The sequence below is a fragment of the Athene noctua genome, chromosome 2 (genome assembly GCF_965140245.1).
Source record: "Athene noctua chromosome 2, bAthNoc1.hap1.1, whole genome shotgun sequence".
Classification (NCBI taxonomy): domain Eukaryota; kingdom Metazoa; phylum Chordata; class Aves; order Strigiformes; family Strigidae; genus Athene; species Athene noctua.
The window spans coordinates 162878094-162900359 of record NC_134038.1 but is presented as its reverse complement, the minus strand read 5'-3'; the positions used below and the strand labels follow the sequence as shown (position 1 = coordinate 162900359).

The 22266-nt window shown below is 37.9% G+C and overlaps 1 protein-coding gene across 5 annotated transcripts in view; it reads left to right on the top strand.

Annotated features, from left to right (window-relative positions):
• POU6F2 (POU class 6 homeobox 2) overlaps positions 1-22266 on the top strand; it is a 315556-nt gene that overhangs the window by 268582 nt on the left and 24708 nt on the right. For all 5 annotated transcript variants that reach the window (XR_012633242.1, XM_074900920.1, XM_074900922.1 and 2 more), the window contains exon 7: positions 17363-17569. Coding sequence is in view for 4 of the 5 variants with exons in the window: in XM_074900920.1 (XP_074757021.1) it covers positions 17363-17569 (207 nt within the window). In the remaining variant the exon portion in view is untranslated. The remainder of the gene's footprint in view (positions 1-17362; positions 17570-22266) is intronic.

Below are 22266 nucleotides of genomic sequence, written 5' to 3'. Positions count from 1 at the left end.
TAAGCTATACCTTCCCCAGTGAAATGTGTCAAGATATTACCAGTCAAGTTGAAGTTATTTAAGTGAATCATCTCTGTCTCTGTGTTTATATTTGTGATAGACAAGGATGGTCAAACAAGTTTCATTTCATGCATGTGCTGAACAGCTTTTCAACCAGTGAGGTCTTCTCAAAGCATTGTCTCATTTTAGTGGAACAAAAGAGGAAAAAAAAAAGGAAGATTGAGCCTCTTCCCTGGAAAAAGTGTCTGTGATTTTTTTTTTCTCAGGGTTTTGGGTTGTTGGTTGTTTTGGTTTTTTTTAATTATGAATTTATGATTTTTTTAATCATTAATTTTTATTGACCATCTGAGATATTCAGATGGCCAATTAAAAGGCAACTGTTTTCCCAATGACTTAGAGGCTGTAGGTCAATATTAGAATTTACTTTGGTCCTCAGCGAAGTCCTACATCTCTTCAGACTCTTGACTGAATTTGTTTTCCCTAATTTTAACCACATGAAAGTTAGCTTAGGCTGCATCAAATCTAAGCTGGTTGCTTAGTGTTCTCTGTCTTCACTGAAAGAATAGGCATTCTTGAAGAATAAAACATCTCACTGATCTCAGGCATGCATTTTAGCGTGAGATGAATCACCTTCCAGAGATTCCTTACTCTCTACATTGACTAGAGAGAGCTTGAACGGCAGTTTACAAGTGGACTTGTAATGTTAGGTGGCTAAATTAACTTATATAAATTCCATCCTTAGAATACCACACACCAGTTATTTTTAATGGGACTTGAGTCCTTTTGATAATGTTATCCTTAAGCTCCTCAGTCACAAGAGTTCTAGCTCAGATCCTGGTAGCAGCTGATGGCCATGCAGAACTCAGCTCTGGCTGACCTGCCTTATTTTGGGGATGAGTCTAGATGCAGTCTTCAGTTTTTGTGAAAATTGTGCATCTGTTTTGCTTGCTTGCTTCTTTGTCTTTTCTGAATAAATAGAGAAGTAGCATCCCAGAGACCAAGATAATGGTATGTTTGAATTATTTAAAATGTACTTAACTTCACTGATACTTTAACTAAATGATGGATAGTAATGTGAAGGGAAGGTCTTTCTGTAGAGTATCTTTCAAGTAAGATTAAGTCTTCCATCTATAGGATGTTGTTATTTAAAAATCAGTTGTGCATATATGAAGGGTTTGTGTCTCTGAGGTTCTTCTGGTTTAAAATAAAACCCTTTGAGCCTGTAGTAGTGAGGAAGAAATCTCTCCCGTTGATAGATTACTTTTTACATTTCTCTGGGCATTTACCCTGCTGTTTTGGTTAGGACAGAAAAGGGCTGCACTAAATCCTCAGACCACAGGCCAGCTCAAATGTATTTCCAGCACAGCTCCAGCCAGCAGATGCCACAAATGTCATGAGAAAGTCTTATCACATAAAAAAATAGCCTAAGTTGCCAGTGTTCAAATATTTTAGGTACAGATCTAAGCCAAACTAATCAACAGTCTTTTGAAGCTGGGCCATCATAATAATTGTCAGCTTTACCAAATATTATTTAAATTTGATTTTATTCCCAAATATTACGTATGCTTGGAAGGGGAGGCGTATCCTCTAATTTGATTCCAAATATTTTGCTTTTGTTCAGAAATGAAACTCAGATGTTGCTCATGGAATTCTTATTTTTTACCAACAAAAGGCGTACTTCACCCTCTATTGTGGATGGTGTCATTACTAGCCTATCAAAAAAAACCCTGAAGGATCAAACAGCCTTTCTACGCAGAGCTTGACCCCCTGAACTTCAACATCCTTCGTAAGACTTGCACTGAGCGTATGGGACATTTTATTACAGTGTCGCTTTAATAGCAACTCAAAGAAAGAAATTGCCATCCCCACTTTGCACCTCTCCAGCCAGTCTTCTCCATGGGAGCTGTAGCCTCTTGTCAATTAACTCACTTTAATTGTTTTCTGTTTCTTCTCTAACTACAACCCTTTGGCCTTGCCTGCTACACAGCACTGTTTATTCTTAAGCACTGGGTTTATATAAACTTTCTATCAAAATCATCCCTTTGGAAGGGAAGATATGTGATAAGGAGTTTCAATACTTGTGCTATCTTTGTTATCTCTTGTGGCTCACAATAGAACCTGAATCATCATAAAATTGCACCATTAGTTTGTGTTTTATATGACGAACATCTGTAAAAGAAGGAAAAGAAAGAGCCGACAGTTCTCTACCTGACTCTGTATCTTTAAAAAAAACAAAAACAAAAACCCACAAAGAGACGAAAGTCATGATTGTCATGGATGAGAGTGCAAAGTGTTCACCTCTAAAAAAAAGCGATGCAACTTTTTTAGGTGTAAATTCATCAACATAATTCTAATGAGTTACAGTCTTTGTTGTGAGAAATGAGAAATCCTGTGGTCTCACCCTAAAGAACATTAAAAAAACATTACTGACAGGAAATTGAAAAAGTAATATATGTCTGAATGAATATGACAACTTTTTTCTGATAGAGCAGATAGATAAATGTCACATACAAGTTTCAAAATACATTTAATTTTGCCACCACAATGGATATTCTCTTCATAAAATATATATGAATCAGGTTTGAATCATAAAACTTGACTGTGATAAACAAATGCATATTTGATAACTTCTTTTTTTTTGAGGTGCTCATTTCTTTTTTGAGGTTATTTGTTGTTTACACAACTTTATGTTTTCATTTCTGAGAGAAGCAGCCTGGGTGACAAATTTTATGCACGTTGAGCCTGGATGAACTTTCTTTTTAAGCTGAGAAATGGATCCTTTTCTTTTGGGGGAGGGTTGAGGGGGAAGGTGAGAGAGGGAAGGAGAGGCTGGTAGATGCACAGACTCTCTTAACTATCATGTTAGACATCAGTGAGTTTTCTGAGCATTGTTCAGGATAGGGTGATGGATGACACAATACACAAGTATTTTCAGAGCAGGGGGCTGGAAGAAGAATCATGGTAGACAGAGCGTTGTTTTTTTTACATTTTCCCCAACTGAGCAGCAACTCTCAAGCTAGGGGCCAGGTTGTCCATGTCCCAGGAGATTAAAGAAAGACTTCCTGTTAAAAGCTACAGAATAAATGGAAGGTTTAGGCTCTCAACAATGCATATAGATTTGGGGGGAAGATGTAAAGGGAGTGTCCTCTTTTGCATTTTTCAGGCACAGATTCGCTGGGGAAGCGGAAAGACTTTATTCTGTGCCATTGGAGCATGCCAGCATACTCCATCCTGACAGCATGAGGGCTTCCTCCCCCTTTTCAAAATAGAGGCTACTTCAACCTTTTCTTTCTCCAGTACCTAGCACATCAGGATTTTGGTGCTTAGCTGATCTCTCGGAGCCTGCCCTGGTGCAAGTGCTTTTGGAAACCTTATCAGCAATGAATGCAGTGAGCTCTAGAGAAGGAAATCTATTATGTATCCAGAAGCATCCCTCAGGATTCTAGCATTGTAATTGAATCTTCTGTTAAAGAGTGAGGTATAATTACATTTTACTACCTCATTTATCAGTCTTTTACTATAAATTCCTGCAGCATTTTGAGCAGAACTGAATGATATTTTTTCATCACCGACTTCTGATGGAAAAATGGCATTTAATATAAATACAAAATGTGTCATTTTGACAAATTTTGCTCAGTAAAAATTTAAAGTACAGTCTCTGGGTAAGATTTAAGTGTCTCATTTTTACATGTTCTGTTTGAAAATTTAGTGGGTTTTTTTCAAGTTTAGAAAGGTTAAAAGGAATATGAAATATTTCAATTTTGATCAGAATGGCTTAATCTAACCCAAACATTTTTTTTTTCAGATTTGTATTTATTTTTAAATTTAGCTTAAGTTCCGTTTTGAAGTGAAAATAAAAATGAATGTAATTTCCCAATTTCTTTCCAGAACTACTCATGAGTCGTCCACTTGTTTTGCATGGGGCTTCTCCGTTGGGCAAAATGGGTTCTGTATGAACAGGGAAAATGAGAGCGATTCCGTACATTTTTCTAGCTTCAGCTGAAACCAAAGCCTGGGATAACCAGTCAAAAACAGACCTAGGCTGTGCAGGGTACATTCATCATTTAAAAATAATTACGGGCTGCAGCTAGATCCAGACATCATCCTGTGCCATATTCAAGTCCCAGGGGCCATTGCATTCAGGTCAGTAGATTTACTTCTGATTTTTATTAGTAGAAGTCAAGTCAGAGAGAAGCCTGATAATATTATGCAAGCTTAGCTCCAAACTGAAATGGAGTCCAGAGATAATTGGCATTATTATCAATGAATGAGAAGCCAAGAGATTAAATCATCCTAGAAAATATTACCTAGCAATTGCAGCAGAACCACAGCAGACCACTGAGTGCAGCAGAACCAGCAGACCATTGAGTGAAGCTCAATGGCTCTTGTAAATGACTTCTGGGATTCCAGTTATTCAGTCTGCTCCTGACTTGTAAGATCTACACTATGATATAATCCCAGACACTTTTCTTTCCCTAATATTGGGGGCTAAAAAGATAGAGCTATAGTGTGTGTCAAGATCAAATATGTTTGCATAATAATGACTTCACCTGAATGAAGAGGGGAAAAAAGGAATCCATTGTGGCCTGAGAGACTCAGTGGGGTAGAACTATGAACAACAATTATTTTTGTAGACCTTAGTACACTCAGTGTCACTATTTGGGTTATTGTGCTATCTTGGCAATTAATATTTCTTTTCTGTCTAGCCTTCTCCTCAAAAGTTATTGGCACTGTTCCGGTATCTTTAAGCATTCAAAAGGATCAAAGAGCTTTCATCTTTTAATGCATTTTACTGTGCTGTGCTCTGCGCAGGAAAAAATATTGATACTGTTTCAAGGGCAGTTAATATATTCACTTCTGTCTCAGAAATGAGCACAATTCCTTGATTTATAAAATTGAAAATCTGCCATTACCCACAATTAAAATGTTCCATATACAAATTATACTGTGACATTTGCACTTCACTCGTCCTGCTGTAATTCACATACACCAGGGAATCTTCTCCACTGCTGCTCCAAGATTTAATAAGTGCTTTACAGAGGGTTCGTATTACTGAGACTTCATTGTTTTTTTAAAAAATATATTACAAGGACATTTGAAAGTACAATATACATTTTTACAATACTTAAAACTAAATTTCATTTTGCAGTTGCTATTTCCTCCTTTCATATCAGGTATGTTCTCCTTATAGATGGTTCCACCAATTTTAGTCTTGCTCCGTGGATTGGTATCAGGGAGAGTACTCAAAGTAAGGCAAAGCCTGAATGAAGGAAGCAACATCTGACAGTCCTTGATAATACTTTTAAATTTTCGTGTGCTAAAGATATCTGTGGTTAGATTCACTGGTTCTTTGAGGCAGTGAGTATAGTACATCACTCCGTAAGGACTCTTGCTTCATCTGGGTCGTTTTCATATTAAGGCATTGCATACCAGGAGAGGCTGAATCTGGTGGACTTGGTAGTGTTAGGTTTATGTTTGGACTCAATGATGTGAAAGGTCTTTTCCAACCTATATGATTCTACGAGTGGACTGGCAAAGACTAGCTGTGAAAGGGTTCTGGATGTTCCTGGGGAGGAACATCAGGGGCAACAAGAGAAGCGAAAGGCTGTAGCTGTAACTGTGAATGATGTCCTCTCAACTTGGGAAGGATCTGTTTATTCAGTGCAATTCATTGAGGTCCCCTGACACCCCAGCTGCCACAGTTGCAAGAGTAAGTTTTGCAAAATAGCACTAGGGAAATATTTAAAATAAACTGTAAGCATAAGGGTCTCTTCTAGCATTATCGTTTAATTTTTTTCCACAGCTTGTAGCCATGTCCTTAAACATTCTCCACAGTGGGTAAAAATGACCTTAATGTATTTTCCTTTTGTATTTGGAGTGTCTCAGTGCTGATGAAGGTAAAGTAGCACCCCCTTAGTTCTTCCCTCAGGAACCTGTAATCCCAGTAAATTTTACCAGAAAGTGCAGCAGTATCATCCCACTTGTAAGTCTTGATAGAGTGCATCACAGTGTCCAGTTATCTTAACTAAGAGGAAATGTGAGAATATTATCATACATAATACAGCAATTTTAAAAAAAAAAAAAAAAATTACAAATAGGATTGTTGCTATTTATTGTCTACAGCACCACCATAATCATGACTGGAATACTGTACTAAGGCCTGGTTCTAACAGAAAAAAAACAATGGCCTGCCCAAAATAGCTTAAAATGTAAGTGTAAGACAAGTAAAAAATGCACAGACAGAGAAGGGATCCTGGAAACAGCTGATCTCTGCCCTACCCTCCACCTCCTCTAGAGTCAAGAAGGTAAAGGAGCCCCTCACCTTTGGTCCTCACAGTTGTAAAGAAAAGGAAATCTTTTTAGGACTGATACAGAGACAACACGCAAGGATAGAGAATGTACAAAGTGTTGGTGATCCTCCACCTTCCACAGAACTACCCTCAAGGGCATGGGCTCTGCTGCCAGCAGAAGGTAAAGATGAAGTAGTTTGAATTCACATCCAAATGCATAAAGAGAAATTTCAGTATGCCTGTCTGTATCTGGAGCATGTTGCTTCAGTACAGTAGCAATGTAGGTGCTGGTGATGGATTGAACTGATGCTTTTAATAAGAAAATCATAGTTATTTAACTCTTCCTTAAGCAAATTTACAGAACAGCCTTGAATGAAACTGATAGTTAGGCTGCATGTTCTCCTCACAGGTTTGTAAATTGCAGTCTCTTGCTATGTCTTTCCTAAATTTGGGAATAATTTAGTTAGGTTTAACTGTCATTTTTGGAGTATTTGTTTAGTTAGGAACATCTTCTATGTACAAAAATAAATTGATAGCCCCAAGAGGGACTCAAATCTGTATATAAACTACCACAAACAAAGGTATTTTGTCCAACGGAAATGGCACAGTGACTGAATGCTGGATATTCATCTCCAAATCCACAGACAGCTACCTCCTGAGTGAAGTGCCATTGCATCAGAAGAATGTTTTGTCCTGAGAGAGATGCTAGGTCCAGTCATTTGTGGTAGATACCACCAGATATCCTAAGTATCTGTATTACAGAACTTATAACCGTGATTTGTATCAGGTGGTGGCCAGAGTGAAAATTTAAGTCAAGCCACTAAGATGTGAGCAGAACACCTTTCTTTCCCTCCTATCTCTCAGCTCAGGTGAAATGGATTAATGATGCATTTGATAATGTGAGATACTTTAGCCATTGCGCTTTCAAGCAGTGAAGCATATGCTCCCACTACTAACATTCAAGAAAAGAACCAGCTGAGGGTACCTTTAGTGAGATAGCCACCTTGGACATAAAAACCCCCTACCTTTATATGGTATCTTTTTTTGATAACTCTAAGGTAGCCTCACAAAAATTGCTTAAGGCTAAGAGGAGTACTGGCAAGGAGATAAATAGTATTTGTATGAACATATTACAGATGATTGAATGGAGGACTGGAATTTTAGTGACTTTCCAAATGTGAACTGATTGGCAGAGCAGTGTGCTGAACCAGCAGCCATACCAAATCTCACAAGTTAAGAAGGACTAAATTTGGCTTGTGTTTGGTTGGCAAATTTTCAAGGAGGCATTGGCACTGAAATGAACAATCAACTCTGATGATTGTGTGACAAAGGGAAGTTATAGTTGACCTCAAGAAGCACTTTTTTCCTAGAGATTCAGATCTAGAAACTTGGAGTCATGACCATTTTCCATATAAAGACTTGCATATGACCCATCCAAATTTCCCACCTCCTTACAGTGAAATGATTTTTTCCTTCTTGTCCTGAACATCCACATAATTGTGCTGCATTATAACGGAATTCCACTTCATAGGCTGGAATATTGGTTTCCATAGTGATAATACATGGTAGGGATGTAATCCAGAATGGTTTGTTGCACCATAGTCATACTGGTGATTAGCACTGTGGTTTGTTCTCAGTAGTCTGAAAATTGCTTGTTGAAGAAATACATACACTGTAAAAGTTAAATGTGTTTCAATTATATATTTGTCTGGCCAGGTGCAAAGGTTTGCACAGCTATGCACCTCAACCTTGCCTTGAGCTTTTATAGACTATCACATTAAAATTTACCAGCAGTTTTATCTTTTGTTTAACTAAAGCCCAGACCATCTGAAATCATAGAAACGTAAGCTGAGGTAGGGCGTGACGTATTTAAAAAAAGTCTTGCTGCACAGGTGCAATGTTGAAGTGATGAGTTGACAGAAAATACTGTCATCCATAGTTATTGCATCTGGGCAGCAAGCTCAAGATTTACAACAACATTTGGAGAAATATAATTGTGTAATGACAATGTTGAGTATCATTGTTACTGATTGATTGAAACATCTATTAGCCTTCTTTTAATGAATTTTGGCTAAATCTGAAATGATTGAGTGAATCAGCCTAAGTAACTTCAACTTTAAGAGTTATGGACTGAGAAATCTGGTGATCTCTGATAAATATTTTATATAGCGTATGTAATTTGATAGTGAGAAGATGAGAGTAGATTATTCACGAATATATTGATGGCCTAGAAATTCTTTGACCTGTAATCTAATTAAAGAACTCTGGTCCTAAAGATTGCATCTGGAGATTATTTGATGGTTAATGATTTCAGTCCAGTTTATCATGGAGAAATGTCCAAGAAAACATACATTGGTATTCTAAACAGACAAGGCTAGAATAAAACATCATTAAGCCTTCAAAGTCATTTGTCCAGAATACACTTCTGTTTCCTAAGGAAATTTCATCAATTAAAATTCAAAAGAAAAGTAACTCTTTGAGGATTCCAAATTTAAAACATATTTGCAAGACCGTAATACTTCTGGGGGAATAAATTTCTGAGGAATGTCATCACAAGATAAAGCAGTGACAGCAGTGACTGCCTAGTAAAGGCAGTTAAGAGCACACCAACTTCTTAATCAAGCTTCTTGTCTATGCAAAATAAGTTGAAAGAAGTAACTAAGAGAAAGAAAAAAAAATAGAGCACCAGAAATTCTCCTGCTCACCCAGACACAGACATTGACAGTAGTGTGCAACATCCCTTTTTTAAAAGACGAATATTACAACTTGAAAAATGAAAACAGCACTGTTTCAGTGAGAACTGTTGTGGCAGTAGAGAACATTACCTTGTTCATATCTACACAAGATTATATCTCAATAGCAGCTCTTATTTAAAAACCACAGGATCAAAGAGCAATTACTAAACCCTACCTCATTCTGGCTCCCGACCTCTAGGTAGGTAGGCTGGTACAGTGCAATACAACACCAAGTAGCAAAGCTAGTTCCAAACAAGCCGATAATGTCACCATAGCAAGGAAGGAACCTAATCATCTTGGCACACATTGTGCTTGGCCTAATTAGGCTTGTTGAGAAGGCAATTTGTTTCCCAAGCTAGCCTTGAACAGCTCAGCATGGCATGTATTGCAAAGTGTAGGGATGCCTACATTGTCTTCTGCTGTATATCCAGCATGTTCGATTCTGATATGGCTGAAAGCAAGTCTACTCTTTATGCTAGGAGTAGACTTAAATATTTATATTATGTTAATGCCCAAAAGAGACAATTCTTGTTCTAAATGGTTTGTAATCTAAAGACACTAAGTAATTGTAGGGTTTGTAGATGCAGTGCATGTACAAAGCTTGCAAAGGTTGAGAAATTTTATTTCAGAGCAGGGATTTCCTGTCTCTGAGATGCTTGATATTTAGTTGAGATGGAAATCTTCAGAGAAGCCAAAGTAGCAATCACACTTCTGTAGGCAACTATGAAAATCTCAGCCTGCATGAAAAGAAAGTAGAGATGAATGAATATTTACCAAAATATTTTCATTGTAATTAAATCTAGAAATTCATGCTGGTGGCTTAGTTGCTTTGTATTTACTTCCTGAGAAAATGAATGCCATTACTTTTTGTTCTCGAGAGTATTTACAGAAAAAAAGATACTGAAACCACACACACAAAAGTGTATTTGCTTGTATACACGCTACAAGGTTCCGCACAGCAATCAGGAAAGCTGTTTGGGAGACGAGCAGTCAAGTGCTAAAAACAGTAAGTTGTGACTTCTTGTTGTGATCATCAAACATTATTAGAAATTATGGCTATTTTATGGTAACAGTTCTGTTATGACAGTATTGGCTGTTTTGTCATAACACAATAACATGGATCTGTTGTCTTAACAAACAAAAATATTGCTAAAATATTTGATACAAGTCATCCATCAAATAACGGTACATGAACACTTTCATAAGAATCTAGCTAGCTGATTTTCAGAAATGCTCAGGACCTATAAATCTAATTAAAATCAACAGTTACTTTGCTCAACTCAAAGAACTGTGACCTCTAAGGGTCCTTATGCCTGACTTAATCCTTGACTTTAAAAGCAAGCTAACTCTGATAGATAAGTAGATTGCTTAGAAAGAACAAATCAACAGACACTCAACATAATTTTTATTCTTTAATTTGGTAGTTATATATTTTTTATGCTTTTCTAATGGGAAAGTGTTATTTTGTGTTATTCAAGATGTTTGATAAAAGAGACATTCTTTTTTATGATGGCATACATGCCCCTGCTAACAGAACATAACAGTATTTGCTTGAGAAAAATTTCACCACATAATTCCTGCAGTGATGACAAATAAAGTCCTGTATAGTTTGATGTTAGTGTACAAACATTATTTTCTAAAAAATAAAGCACTGAGAAAGTCAGGCAGAATGTCAGACTCAATGTTCCATTATGATGCTTACAAACAATATACCATCCAGTATATTGTATGATATATGAACAATACTTAACCTTGAAGATTATAATTTCTTACATGAAATGGTGACTCAGAAGTACAGTTTCATAGGTGCCTGTTTCAGTATCGCTATTTGATGCCTTGTTCTCATAATAGCATATTGTTGTGTCATTTTTTTGAGTTCTCTTCAGGAAATACAATGCAGCAAAGAAAATTTGCAAGCTTTGCATAAATTGATACTGCTTCTACTTCAAAAGACACAAGCAGCCTTAGCCTCATCTTGTCTTGAGGTTCAAGAATCATATTGTTGTTACTCCAGAGAATGACATGGAGTAGCATTTCTTTCAGACGTAGTCTGCAAATGGAGCTTGTGTTCATGCTTCCAGTTTTTCAATGTGTAGATTGATAGTATATAGAATATAGTGTCTATAAATAGCTGGGTTTATTGAAATGGTAGATAATAAATCATATATATCTATAAAAATTTGTGTCTATGTGTTTAGAATTTATATAGGTAGTATATAGGCATATGTGTGATTAAGGGGCAGCTGCACAGAGGCTAAAGAATCCTGTGCAGACTCTCGTTGTTCTGTCCTTTCCTCAGCCATTTTCTCCTTAGATTATCTCCTTAAAGTAACTCATGCTGATACAGTGACCATACAAGGAAGAACATGACTGTGAACAGAAGCAGCTCCTGAAGGAAATTTGCAAAACTGTAGAAACCAAACCAAACCATAAACACTGTCCTATGTACTGTAAGTGGTATGACTGCTGGGCTTAAATTAGCTTTTGGCCCTGTAAAACTAGACAAAATGAGTTTGTGTGTACCGGCATCATACAACGGAAGCCAGAGTGAGCTTTTATTTCAGATTATATTCTGAGGACTAGAAAATGAAGATGAGTGAAGCATATTTAAATCAGCAAACATTCACGCAAATAGTGATTGTTCTGTCTCACTCCATTAAAGTAAGACTTGCATGCATTCTGTTCGCAGTTTCAGGTGTTAAATTAGCTTATGTGTGTATGGTGGCTTGCCTCATTTTACTGAACAATTTTTCTGTTGCTGCTTTTACTTTTTCCCTGGTTTTCTATTTTAGTTTTGTTCTGTTGTCCAAAACCTTCAGTATTTAAAGGGCTATAACATTGATAAAATCAGAGAGACGTTCATTTTGATGATATTACTGAAAAAATGTAACATTTCCTTTTCATAGTTAAAGACATTTTTCAGATGAAATGACATTATTTGCTTTATGTCAGCCCTGGCTGACAGTAGAAACAACCCAGTGTAGTCAGTCTTTGGTTTTACTTGGACTTTTCACAGCAGAAACAAAGGCAGTTGTTGCACCATCCATTTGGCTACAGTTTGTAATATTCCTTTGGTTGTGCCAGGAAAACAGTGAAGCACGGTAGCATCCCTGTTTCTGAGGGGAGAGGGAGAACTTAACAAAAAGCAGTTGTATGCTTCATTTTAAAGTATCACAGTAACTTCACCTAATGTCAAAACACAATTGCTTTATTAGGAGCCACAAGGAAAGACTCACTGCTGAGAAGTCAGCAATTAGTCCTTCATACAGTTTATGCAAAATCTGATTTTATATCTGCAGCACAAATAGGGCTACAATTAATTTATCCCCAGAAGTTCTGAGCAGTCGTTTAGCTTCTGCCCACAGTTTTAGCCTGTGACTTACAGTGAAGTTATCCACAAAGGCAATTAAATATGAAGATGTGTTGTCAGTCAAAAAAGGATAAGACTGGATTTTTTTAATGTTATTCTTTCTTAAGGATCGTTTTTTTAAGGGATCACTTTTAAGGGATCAGATGTTTTTCTTTCATTTCTGAGAAGAAGCCTTATTGAGCAAGACAAGGGACCAAAATCTGTTTAAAGGTACAATAGTGACTAGCATTTCAGTTTATCAGTGCTAGGACATTTCCCTGCCATTGTGGGTAACACTTACAGGTGTTGTTGATATGCTGAGGGTTTGAGATTTTTTCTCCTCCATGGTCAGTTCCATTCCTTGGGATTTTACCTTCATGTTAATTGTGTGCTTATTCTCTCATTGCAGATGAATTTACAGTTTGCAGGACTATGTAGGCAAAGACTGCTGAGCGCACGGATGGTATGTAGGAGCAGATCAACAAATTAACTTCATGTACAAGCCAAGCCTTACAACTTTATTTCATATAAACAACACTTAATCGCGGAAGTTGTCTTGGCAATGGCAGATTCAAGTTGTAAGATTTGAGAGGCCTGATCTCAGACATCTTGAAATCCTAGGATGCTAGAATGACACCAACATTAATCCATGGAAAGTATTCAGATACTCTTAAAAATCGCCCTGAATTTCCTTTGAAGTTAGGAACATATCAATGATTTTTAGAATTTAGTTAACATTGGGAAGCATAAAAAAAATAAATTACTCTCTAAGCACCTCAGGTTGCAACTGATGTATCTATTAATCTGTAAAACAAAATGAAAGATTCTCACTGAATACTTGAAGTGCAAATCTGACTCCACTAAGGCTTCTGACAACACTCTATCTCTTGAACAGGCCAGAATTACAGTTTTGGTTTGTTAATTAGAAGTGGACCAAAGCCCTGTCTCTGTAAAAAAGCTGAGGTTTGAATTTACATTAAATATCTGGCTGTGATTTCCAGTGTCACATCTGCACTACATTTTGTGCCTATATCTGGTACCTCAGACAGATACAACCAGGTGTCATTTATTTTAATCAACAGCACTCTGCAAATTACTGTGCCTGACCCTCTTAGAGGTTATGGAGCGTTGACCTGGTGGGTCCCTTGAATTAGCCCTTGGACTTTGAAAACTGTTTGTTGTTTTGTTTATGACATCTGTTTTGCAACTCCTCTGTGAACACTTAGTGCTTGCTTTCATTGCATGAGGTATAAAAGGAATCGTGAAAGTCACATGCATAGTGGAAAAAAAACCAAGAGTTTTTAAATTATATTTTTGTATCATGAGGACTTTTAGGGATGTCTTTGTTATCTCAAGAACATGTTTGACAGGTGGAATTGTTTATGAATTTGTGTCCAAGCATTCACAGAGTAAGAAGCCTCTTCTGCTATGTCTCAGAGCAGCTGTGGCTGCCCCTTCCCTGGCAGTGTTCCAGGCCAGGTTGGACGGGGCTTTGGGTAACCTGGGCTAGTGGAAGGTGTTCCACTCAAAATTAGAGAAAAAGGGATCTGGCCCAGCATCAGGACAGTCACACAGGTTTGAGGAGGGGATTCAGTTTCAGTACTCCTCCCTGTGTGTGAATGAGGGAGGGTACTTGGAGGAGGGGGAACTTGAAAGGGGAAACTTGAATCTGGCTTTAGCCATATCAAAGGTGCATGCCATAAAGAGTAACCCTGGTGGTTAACTAGAAACAAGTGGATGTCTGGGTTTTTAACCAGACAGTGTTTTACTATGTTTTGGTATAAAATGGAAACAAAATCTTGACATCTCAGTAAGTTTCAGAAAGTGGGAAAACTGTTTCCCATTCAAATTTACCCTTGGCTCCTCTGGTAACACCCCTGAGGGCATTTGTTCATTTGTCCTTCTGGAACACCTCTCCCAGCTATGTTTCCCTGCTCCGTTTCTGGCTGTGTGCACGTACAACATGCCACGTACAGAATGGTGTGTGACACACATTAATACATATAGATAGCCTTCTGCTTCTGACCTTACAAACTGTCCACTTCAGCACTGTCATTCTATAAAATGTCCAACTGCAGTCCAAGAAATGCATTTTAAATGTGAATGCAAACATTTCTATTACTGATAACACCAGCGCAGCATTTTTTGCTTTGCTAGGATTAGGACCTTGATAGTTAAAGTTACATTGGAGTAATGACACTCCAAGGTCGCGTCCTTTACTGACATGGCAAAGGAAGGGGAGGCCTTTGCTGTGTTTCTGATAATAAAATTAAGAAGGGTTATTCCTTGTGTTTGGTGAGATACCTTAGAAGTGAAAGAATATATTTGTGACCTATAAATATTTTAGGTTGCCAAAAATTGAGAGAAATTTACATGTTGCACGCCATGAAAGTTGTATTTAATTCAGGATGAAAGTCAGATTTTAGAAAATATTCTGAAATTTGATAATGATGTACATAAATGCCTCTCTCCTCAGTGAACAGCCATCTACTCACATAAACAGTAAAGCAGCTGTAGTTCAGCTAGGGACACCTTAAAAAAAATAAAAGTACTGTGATCTGCAGAGAGAAGCTCACAGGAAATTCCAGCTTAGAAGGCTAACTCAAAATCTCTGAATATGCTCCATCGTGCTTCACTTTCATGATCTGTAAAATGGGGGTAATAATCTTTATTGATCTGTCTACCTTTTAGGAATGCATTAAGGAGAACTTAAATGATATCTTTACAGCGTTTTGAACAGTTTTGATATATGCAGCTCTTACATAGCTTAGTAGGTGGGCTTGCCATTTTACCAGGTCCCCTTGCAGAAGAGCTCTCCTGGGTTTTTTTTAGGGTTCTCTGGTCTTCCCATCCAAACTTCTAACTGGGCAAGTTTGATAAATCATTGATGACTTCAGCACTGACCACTTGTTAGCTGAGCTGCTGTAGCTAACCAAGTGCACTCTTTTCACTCAAGGAGTTGGTTAAGTTGTCATGTTGTATTTCAGTTGAGCCTACCTGTAGGCACATCATTGGGCTGTGACTGCTGAAAGAGTAGTCACTCTTTAGGATGCTGTCACCTGAGTCATATCTTAGCCTAATAACAGAAGGAAGAGGATGATCCTCCCCCTCCAGCTATGCCTGACTTAGTGGGATATCATTGCATGATGCTTTTCTTGAGGATGGATTTTTCTGGGGTTGCTGTGTATCACCTCTGGTGATTAAATATGCAGAGGTCTTTGCAGATCCCTGCTACTCTCCACAACACAGTCCATACACACGTATCCTCTTTATAACTTTAGCAAGAGATTCAGAGTTGTTACTCTAGTTTTGCACTCTCAGAAAGTAACTTACTGGTCTGCCCACAAAGCCACTGATGTTTTCACTAAACACTTAGTTTAGAGCTAGTTTTACACTCTGTTGTGCAGTTCCCATTCATACAATATAAATTAATTGTTGAAAGCAACAGGAATTTTAGATGTTTGTTTTGGAGACAAATTTGCTTTCAAGTTTCATTGCAAACACTGTAGCCTGTTTTCATGAGGAAGCTAGTCTATGACTAGTTCCATCTATCCTTATTTCCCTTTTTTATCCATCCATCCATCCATCCACCCATCCATCCATCTCTCCATACTTCCCTAATGTCTTTGAAACAGCTGACCAGTTTCAACAAAATTTATCAGAAATAAAGAGATCTAAAAATATGATTAAGCTCCTAAATTGAATGGTAATCAGCAGATAGACTGAGGAAAGCTACCTTTTTACTATCCCCACTGAGGAAAAAAAGGGAGAACTCAGCCATAATCCACCCTATTTCTCAGCAGTCAAGTAGGTCTCCACTAGTCAGTGTATGTTATAAGGGACTCAGGGCAACTGGGATCATACTACTGGGGGACAAATGGGACATGCAGTGTGGGGGATGTTGAGGATAAAGAGGAGGAAGCAAGGCTCCCCTGGAGAGGGAAGACTGGAGGCTTTATAATGGGACAGATGTTTGGGGGGGGGGGCTATAATAAAGTTAGAGAAGATGTGGTGAAGGAAATAGAGATGTGTTTTGTCTCTTTTTTTTTTTTTTTTTTGCTTTTCCTGTTAAGATAATCCTATGACTCTAGCTTCATTTGTTGTTGGGAAAAAAAAAAAAAAAAGTTTTGTTTTATTCCCAAGTTTTATCAGAAGTTCGTTTCAGTTGCTCTAATACTTGTAAAAAGTCTTCCAACAGCGTAACTGTCTGTAGCCTGGCGGCTATTGACTGACAAGCTTTCTTATAGCATCTGTTTGACATCTCATCCTAATATTAGTTTTACAGGCACGTTCACATTTTAGGAAATCGCTGTATTCTCAAGTCTGAGATGTCATTAAGTGTCTCTTTCTGCAAGCACTTGCCCCAGAAATGTTAACTAAAATGTTTTATCTAACACCAGCCCTTCCGTTGTGTTGTACGACTTAGTTGCCATCCAAAAGCAGCTGCATTTTTATGAACATATCTTAATAAGCCATATCCTGAAAGGCACCAGTATCTTTGTTCCTCCCTGTGATCACATGGGAGTCCTAGGTGGTCATCTAGAGTACTAGGTATCAGTAAATCAAGGGAAATGACAAAAGCACTTCAGTTCACAGTTAATAACATTGTACAGATGAGTTGTAGAAAGCAAGAAAACAGGCCGATATTTGCTTCTATTTCACTCTGTGTTCAAATGAGGTGTGGGAACAAATCATCATCCAGGGACCAGAGCGTGGCCTGGCATTTGTTTCATACACTCTCAGCCACAGCAGATTTGTTGGGGATGACGGTGGGCAGTGGTAAAACAGGTGATGTGGGATGCAACAAATGAGTTTGAAAGTCCTCATCATCTCAGTAAAGGAACGGTTATTTCCCACCTCCAGCTTGTCAGATTTGTGTCTGTGCGTATTCCAACCAAATTTGATTTATCATGCATAGAACAAGTAATTATGTGTGGAAAGTATATGCATCATGTGTGCATTTTCCCTTTCTGTGTCATTTTTTCCAGATTATTGGGACAATCCCACTGATGCCTAATCCAGTCCCCTCCAGCCAGGCAGCAGGTGGAGCTCAGGGACTTCAGGTGCAGCCGATAACTCCACAGTTATTGACCAATGCCCAGGGTCAGATCATCGCTACTGTCATCGGCAACCAGATACTCCCAGTGATCAATACCCAGGGAATAACTCTATCGCCGCTCAAGCCAGGCCAGCAGGTAAAGTGTCTGGAGCCTGAATGATTATCAAAACAGATGTGCAGAAATATACTCCTCACACACTCTCTCATGACCTTTCTAAAAACTCACACTTCTTTATAATTTTTAAAAACAAAAGATTAATTCTATCATACATAGTATACTAGTGCATACTAAATGTAGTTACTTCATAATGTCATATTATATAATTTATTTATACATTCAGGGGCTATCCAGTTATTATTTTTTCTTTTTTAAATGTCAGTATAGGGCCAACTGACAAATTTAGCGTAGCAAAAGTGCAGTAAGAATATGAAACAGGAGAGGCCCGCCTGGCCTATAAAGTTCAGTTCCTTGGTTAGTGGTCAGCTAGTAGCCTGGGGTTTGACATGCTTTGGAACGTGCAGAGAAAAAAAAATATAAAAACTTACTAGTCTTCTTCACTGAAAAATCAGATATGATTGTACATATTTGCATAGACAGAAAGTATTTTTAGGGAAATTTTTTTCTGTATAAGACGCCAGGTAGTTCACAGATTTCAGGATGGGTGCACCAACTTCACCAAGGTCCAGAAAGATTTCTGGAGTTCTTTATATAGTACTCTAAAGTCAGATTCCTTAGTTTTGTCTCCATCTCTATATCTCTATCTCTTTTGTCTACATCTACATAGAGCAAAGAATTGTAGTGCCACCTTTTTTCTCTGACAGAGAGGAAATTGAGGATGGAAAAGACATCAGATATGATTACCAAAAATGTACTTATAAAAGTGTCACTCACTTAAATGTTCAGCTTAGAATTTCTATTGCTGCTGGTGTTTGTTTGCTAGTCCTGCCTACACCTCCAGTCACGGGTAGCAGCTTTTTGTTTGTTTCTGAGAATCCCAGGCCCCCCTGAACTCCAAACAGATTAATTATTTTTCAAATTTAGAAGTAGAGAGCCAGTGGATCTCTAAGATGACATTTTTGTTTGTTTTGAAAATGTTTCACATCCAAGTGGTTGCATACTCTTTTTTCCATCCTATCCTCTGTGTTATCTATCAGAGGCATTTTCCAAAGCACTTGTCATTTATCTAACACTATTTTCTTTAATAGGAGCAGACTTAGACTCCTGGCAAGTGCTTTTGGAATTGTTGCATGTATGTGGTTTCAAACAAAGCAGGATGGATGGGAGGGCAGGCTCTGTGTTCTCCAGCATGGGAAAGCCTGACAGTGGATTAAGAAACTCAGCAGTTTACATTTGGTTTCCCTGGGGGTGTGTGGGGTGGGGTGTTTCTTTCTGAGTCAGTCCCCTGAAGAGATCAGATCTTTCTCTCCTTTTGGGGGAAGCTCCCAAGAAGCATAGCAATCCTGAGATCCCATTTGAAGCTTGTGAAATTTAGAAGTAAAGAGGAGGATAGAGGTCTAGGATTATTTCCTGAGACCTTCTCACCTGCAGAGCAGTGCACCTTCTAAGTCCAGCAGCAAAGCAACCTCTTCCAGGCAACGTCTGCCACTAGTATCAGTGGGCAGAGAGGGGACAGAGGTATGACCTTTCTCTGCACGGCTAGTGGCACCGGGCTCATAAAGGGACAGACTGCCGCTGAAGGCTGCAGCTTGCTGAACGAGCAGAGGTTCAAGGTAGAAAGTCACTGTTTACCCATATCGTGCTCTATTGTACTCGTTCACCCAACCTGTGTGATCACGTGCAACGATCAGCTGGCAGAGATTGTCAGTCAGCAGAGTGCTGGTTATGTCCAAGAGCCAAAGATGTGCCCAATACTGTGCTGGTCTGTGTAGGCAGAAAAACTTATTTTGCCAAGATGAGGTTTGCAGGGTCCAACCTGTGCCTCTCACACAGTCCTGAGTTCTCAGAGGCTGCAGGAGGGGCCACCAACAGCATAGACCCTCCTTACCTACATCTATTGGAGTCTGATCAATACACTGGTTTTGATTGGGGGGAAAAAAAGAAAAAAAAAAAAAAGGAGTGCAAATACTATATGAAAAAATAGTACATATTACTATTTTTATAGGAATAATATAGTAAACCGCAGAAAATTATTTCTATGTATTTGTGCTCCCTCTACTGGCTCTTCTGCTTTTATGGAAGGAAGTCAGAGGAAATTTTGCCATTGATTTCAGTATGAGCAGAAAAGAGGTATGAGAGCCTGATTCCTCATAGGAATAATGCCGATGGACAGTCAAAAGCAATTGACTTTGGACTATACAAACTGCCATCTCATTTCAAAAGTAAATAGAATTAACACGAAGAATAAGGAGATCCTGAATTTATCTTATTGCTGGGGGAAAAAGACTTAGCCAAACTGTAGTGTTTGGCTAATGATAGCATATTTAGTCATAAATTTAAAGCTTTGTTTTCAAAAGAACTGAGTGCTCAAACTCAGAGGGCTCAGGAGAAATTCAAAATATTTTTGAAAATGGTGTCACACGGCATTTGGTGTCTTGTAACTTGATGAAAGCAGCTTCAGAAGGGAGAAAGAAGAATACAAGACAAGTTTGGGAAGAGTTTTGAGAATGTCATGGAGAAATAAATGAGGAAATAAATAATGTAGTAAAATGTTCCTGTAGCAGATGATCGTAGTTTAACTTTCAACTTGTCACTTTCTTGGAAACTAACTATTACAGGAGAAAGAGAGGTGATTGCAAGTGGTGATAGTAAGCTGCTGCTTGCTAGCTGAGTCGCAATAATTGAACCTGTGTAGCCATTTTCACTTGCTAAATAATGCGTTCTAGTGCTTTTTGCCTGAAGATTTAAATGCCTCAGATATTGTTTTTAGTCAGCTTTACTTAGGTGGACTACATGTGTTATTTATTCATACAACTTTTTTAAACTTGACAGACTAAAACCCCAATGTCTCCTCATGGAAATGAGTTCACAGATTACTTACATGTAGTGTCAAGTGGTGCTTCTTTTTCCTTGTTGTAACTAGGTTGCTTTTTAATGTACACAAGCAATTCCATTGTAATGCTATTCCTCTTGTTTTTAAGAATAAATACATGTTTCTGATCTATGTCCTTTAAACTACCCACAGTAGGGATTGTTCATCTTTAAATTACGCTGAGTAGTTAAGGCTTCAGTGTTTTTCACTGTTTTCCAAGATTTTGCTAACCTAAGCAGCAATATCTGTGCACACACCAAGAATTCTCCTAGAAATTGTAATGGCTTTCTAAAGCAGACAGCTGTTTGTACTCCTGTTGTAGTCTGTATCCTTTTTATCTCTATTCATAAACAAGTTTTTCTTTGCCTTTAATAATTTTTACTGCCCATCTCCCAACCCTTTCAATTTCCACACTAATCTCCTCAAGATTTTGTGATCAGAACTGTATGCTGTGATCACAGTGAGGATGCCTCGCTGTTTTACATAATAACATTATAATATTTTCAGCATTATTTTCTGTCTTTATCTCAATATAGCCTAACATCCTGCTTTTTTCTAACTATCTCTGCTCATTGAGCAGGTTTTTCAATAAGCAGATGTATACACCATGATACATCTTTGCTTCCCTGATTGTTACCATGTGAGTCACTAAAATGGTTCCTTTTAACATGAATCACTTTGCACCTATCTTCTCTGTACTTCATCTGTCATAATGCTCCCCTGGCGTGTTGTAAGCAGGATCTATAAGTTGTTCATGGTATTCTGTACTAGCTTAAGAAATTCACATGTTCCTCCTGCTGATTCAACTTTCCCATTGTTCGCCATCTTTTCTTGCTGCTTGCTGAAACCATTCAAAAATTTGGAATAAAACCTTTGATCTCTACTTATAGTCTCCTTTCTTGAAAAAGGACGATTTATTCCATAATTTTATGTTTCTTGCTTTTTTAAGCTGTTTATATCTCATAATAGAAGAGTCCCTTGTAAGCTTAACTTCTGCACTTTCTCCATGCCTCTCAGGAGGGATTTTGTTAAAATCCAGGTTATATGGCTAAATGCACATTTTTTTTCAAGAGCAGATGAGCTTGTTGTAACAACTTGTCAGCATTTTCATTTGCTATCAGATTTGAAAACCTTGTTTTAAGGTATTCCTTCACATCTTTAACAACACATGTTAACACCAACACAACTGACAGAAGATCTTGAACCATGAATTGGAGTCTTATGAAATTTAGGAAAGGGTTTAACTTGCTTAACTTAGTCATAGAGCAGTTAGGTATCTGATGAAAGCTAGTTAACTAGATTTTCTGTAGAGACAAAGAGACATAGTCAAGGAGACATATGCATGTCCAATGGGCAACTCAAGCTGTCAAAATAGAATAATTTTTAGATAGGTTGAAACTCTAATAGGTATCTTAAGGTATCTAGTTTCCACTGTTGTGAGAGAGGGCTAGGGTAGCTATTTTAGGATAGACAGTTCTTAGGTGAGTGGAATTAGGTAAGAAGAATGCAGCTGCCATTGATCACTGGGGTTCAAAACACATTCTTGTTTATGAATTCCTTAAACAGCTTTCCTAATAATTAGTGGATTTCTAACTATTTGCTTGCACACACAGAAGCAACTTCTATACATTTTATTGTTCTCCAGTGTACCTCATCAAGTGGGTTCCCTTCTTGCTGTTGTCTGGCTCTTTCCTTCTACATAGATTCATTAAATCAGGCTTGTAGTCCAAGTTGTCCCCAGTCTTGTTTTATCTACACTGCCTGCCAGAACTTTTCATATTTCATTGTGTCTTATAGCACTACCAGCTTTGGGCTTCTGCCAACTCTAACACAATAAAACGAG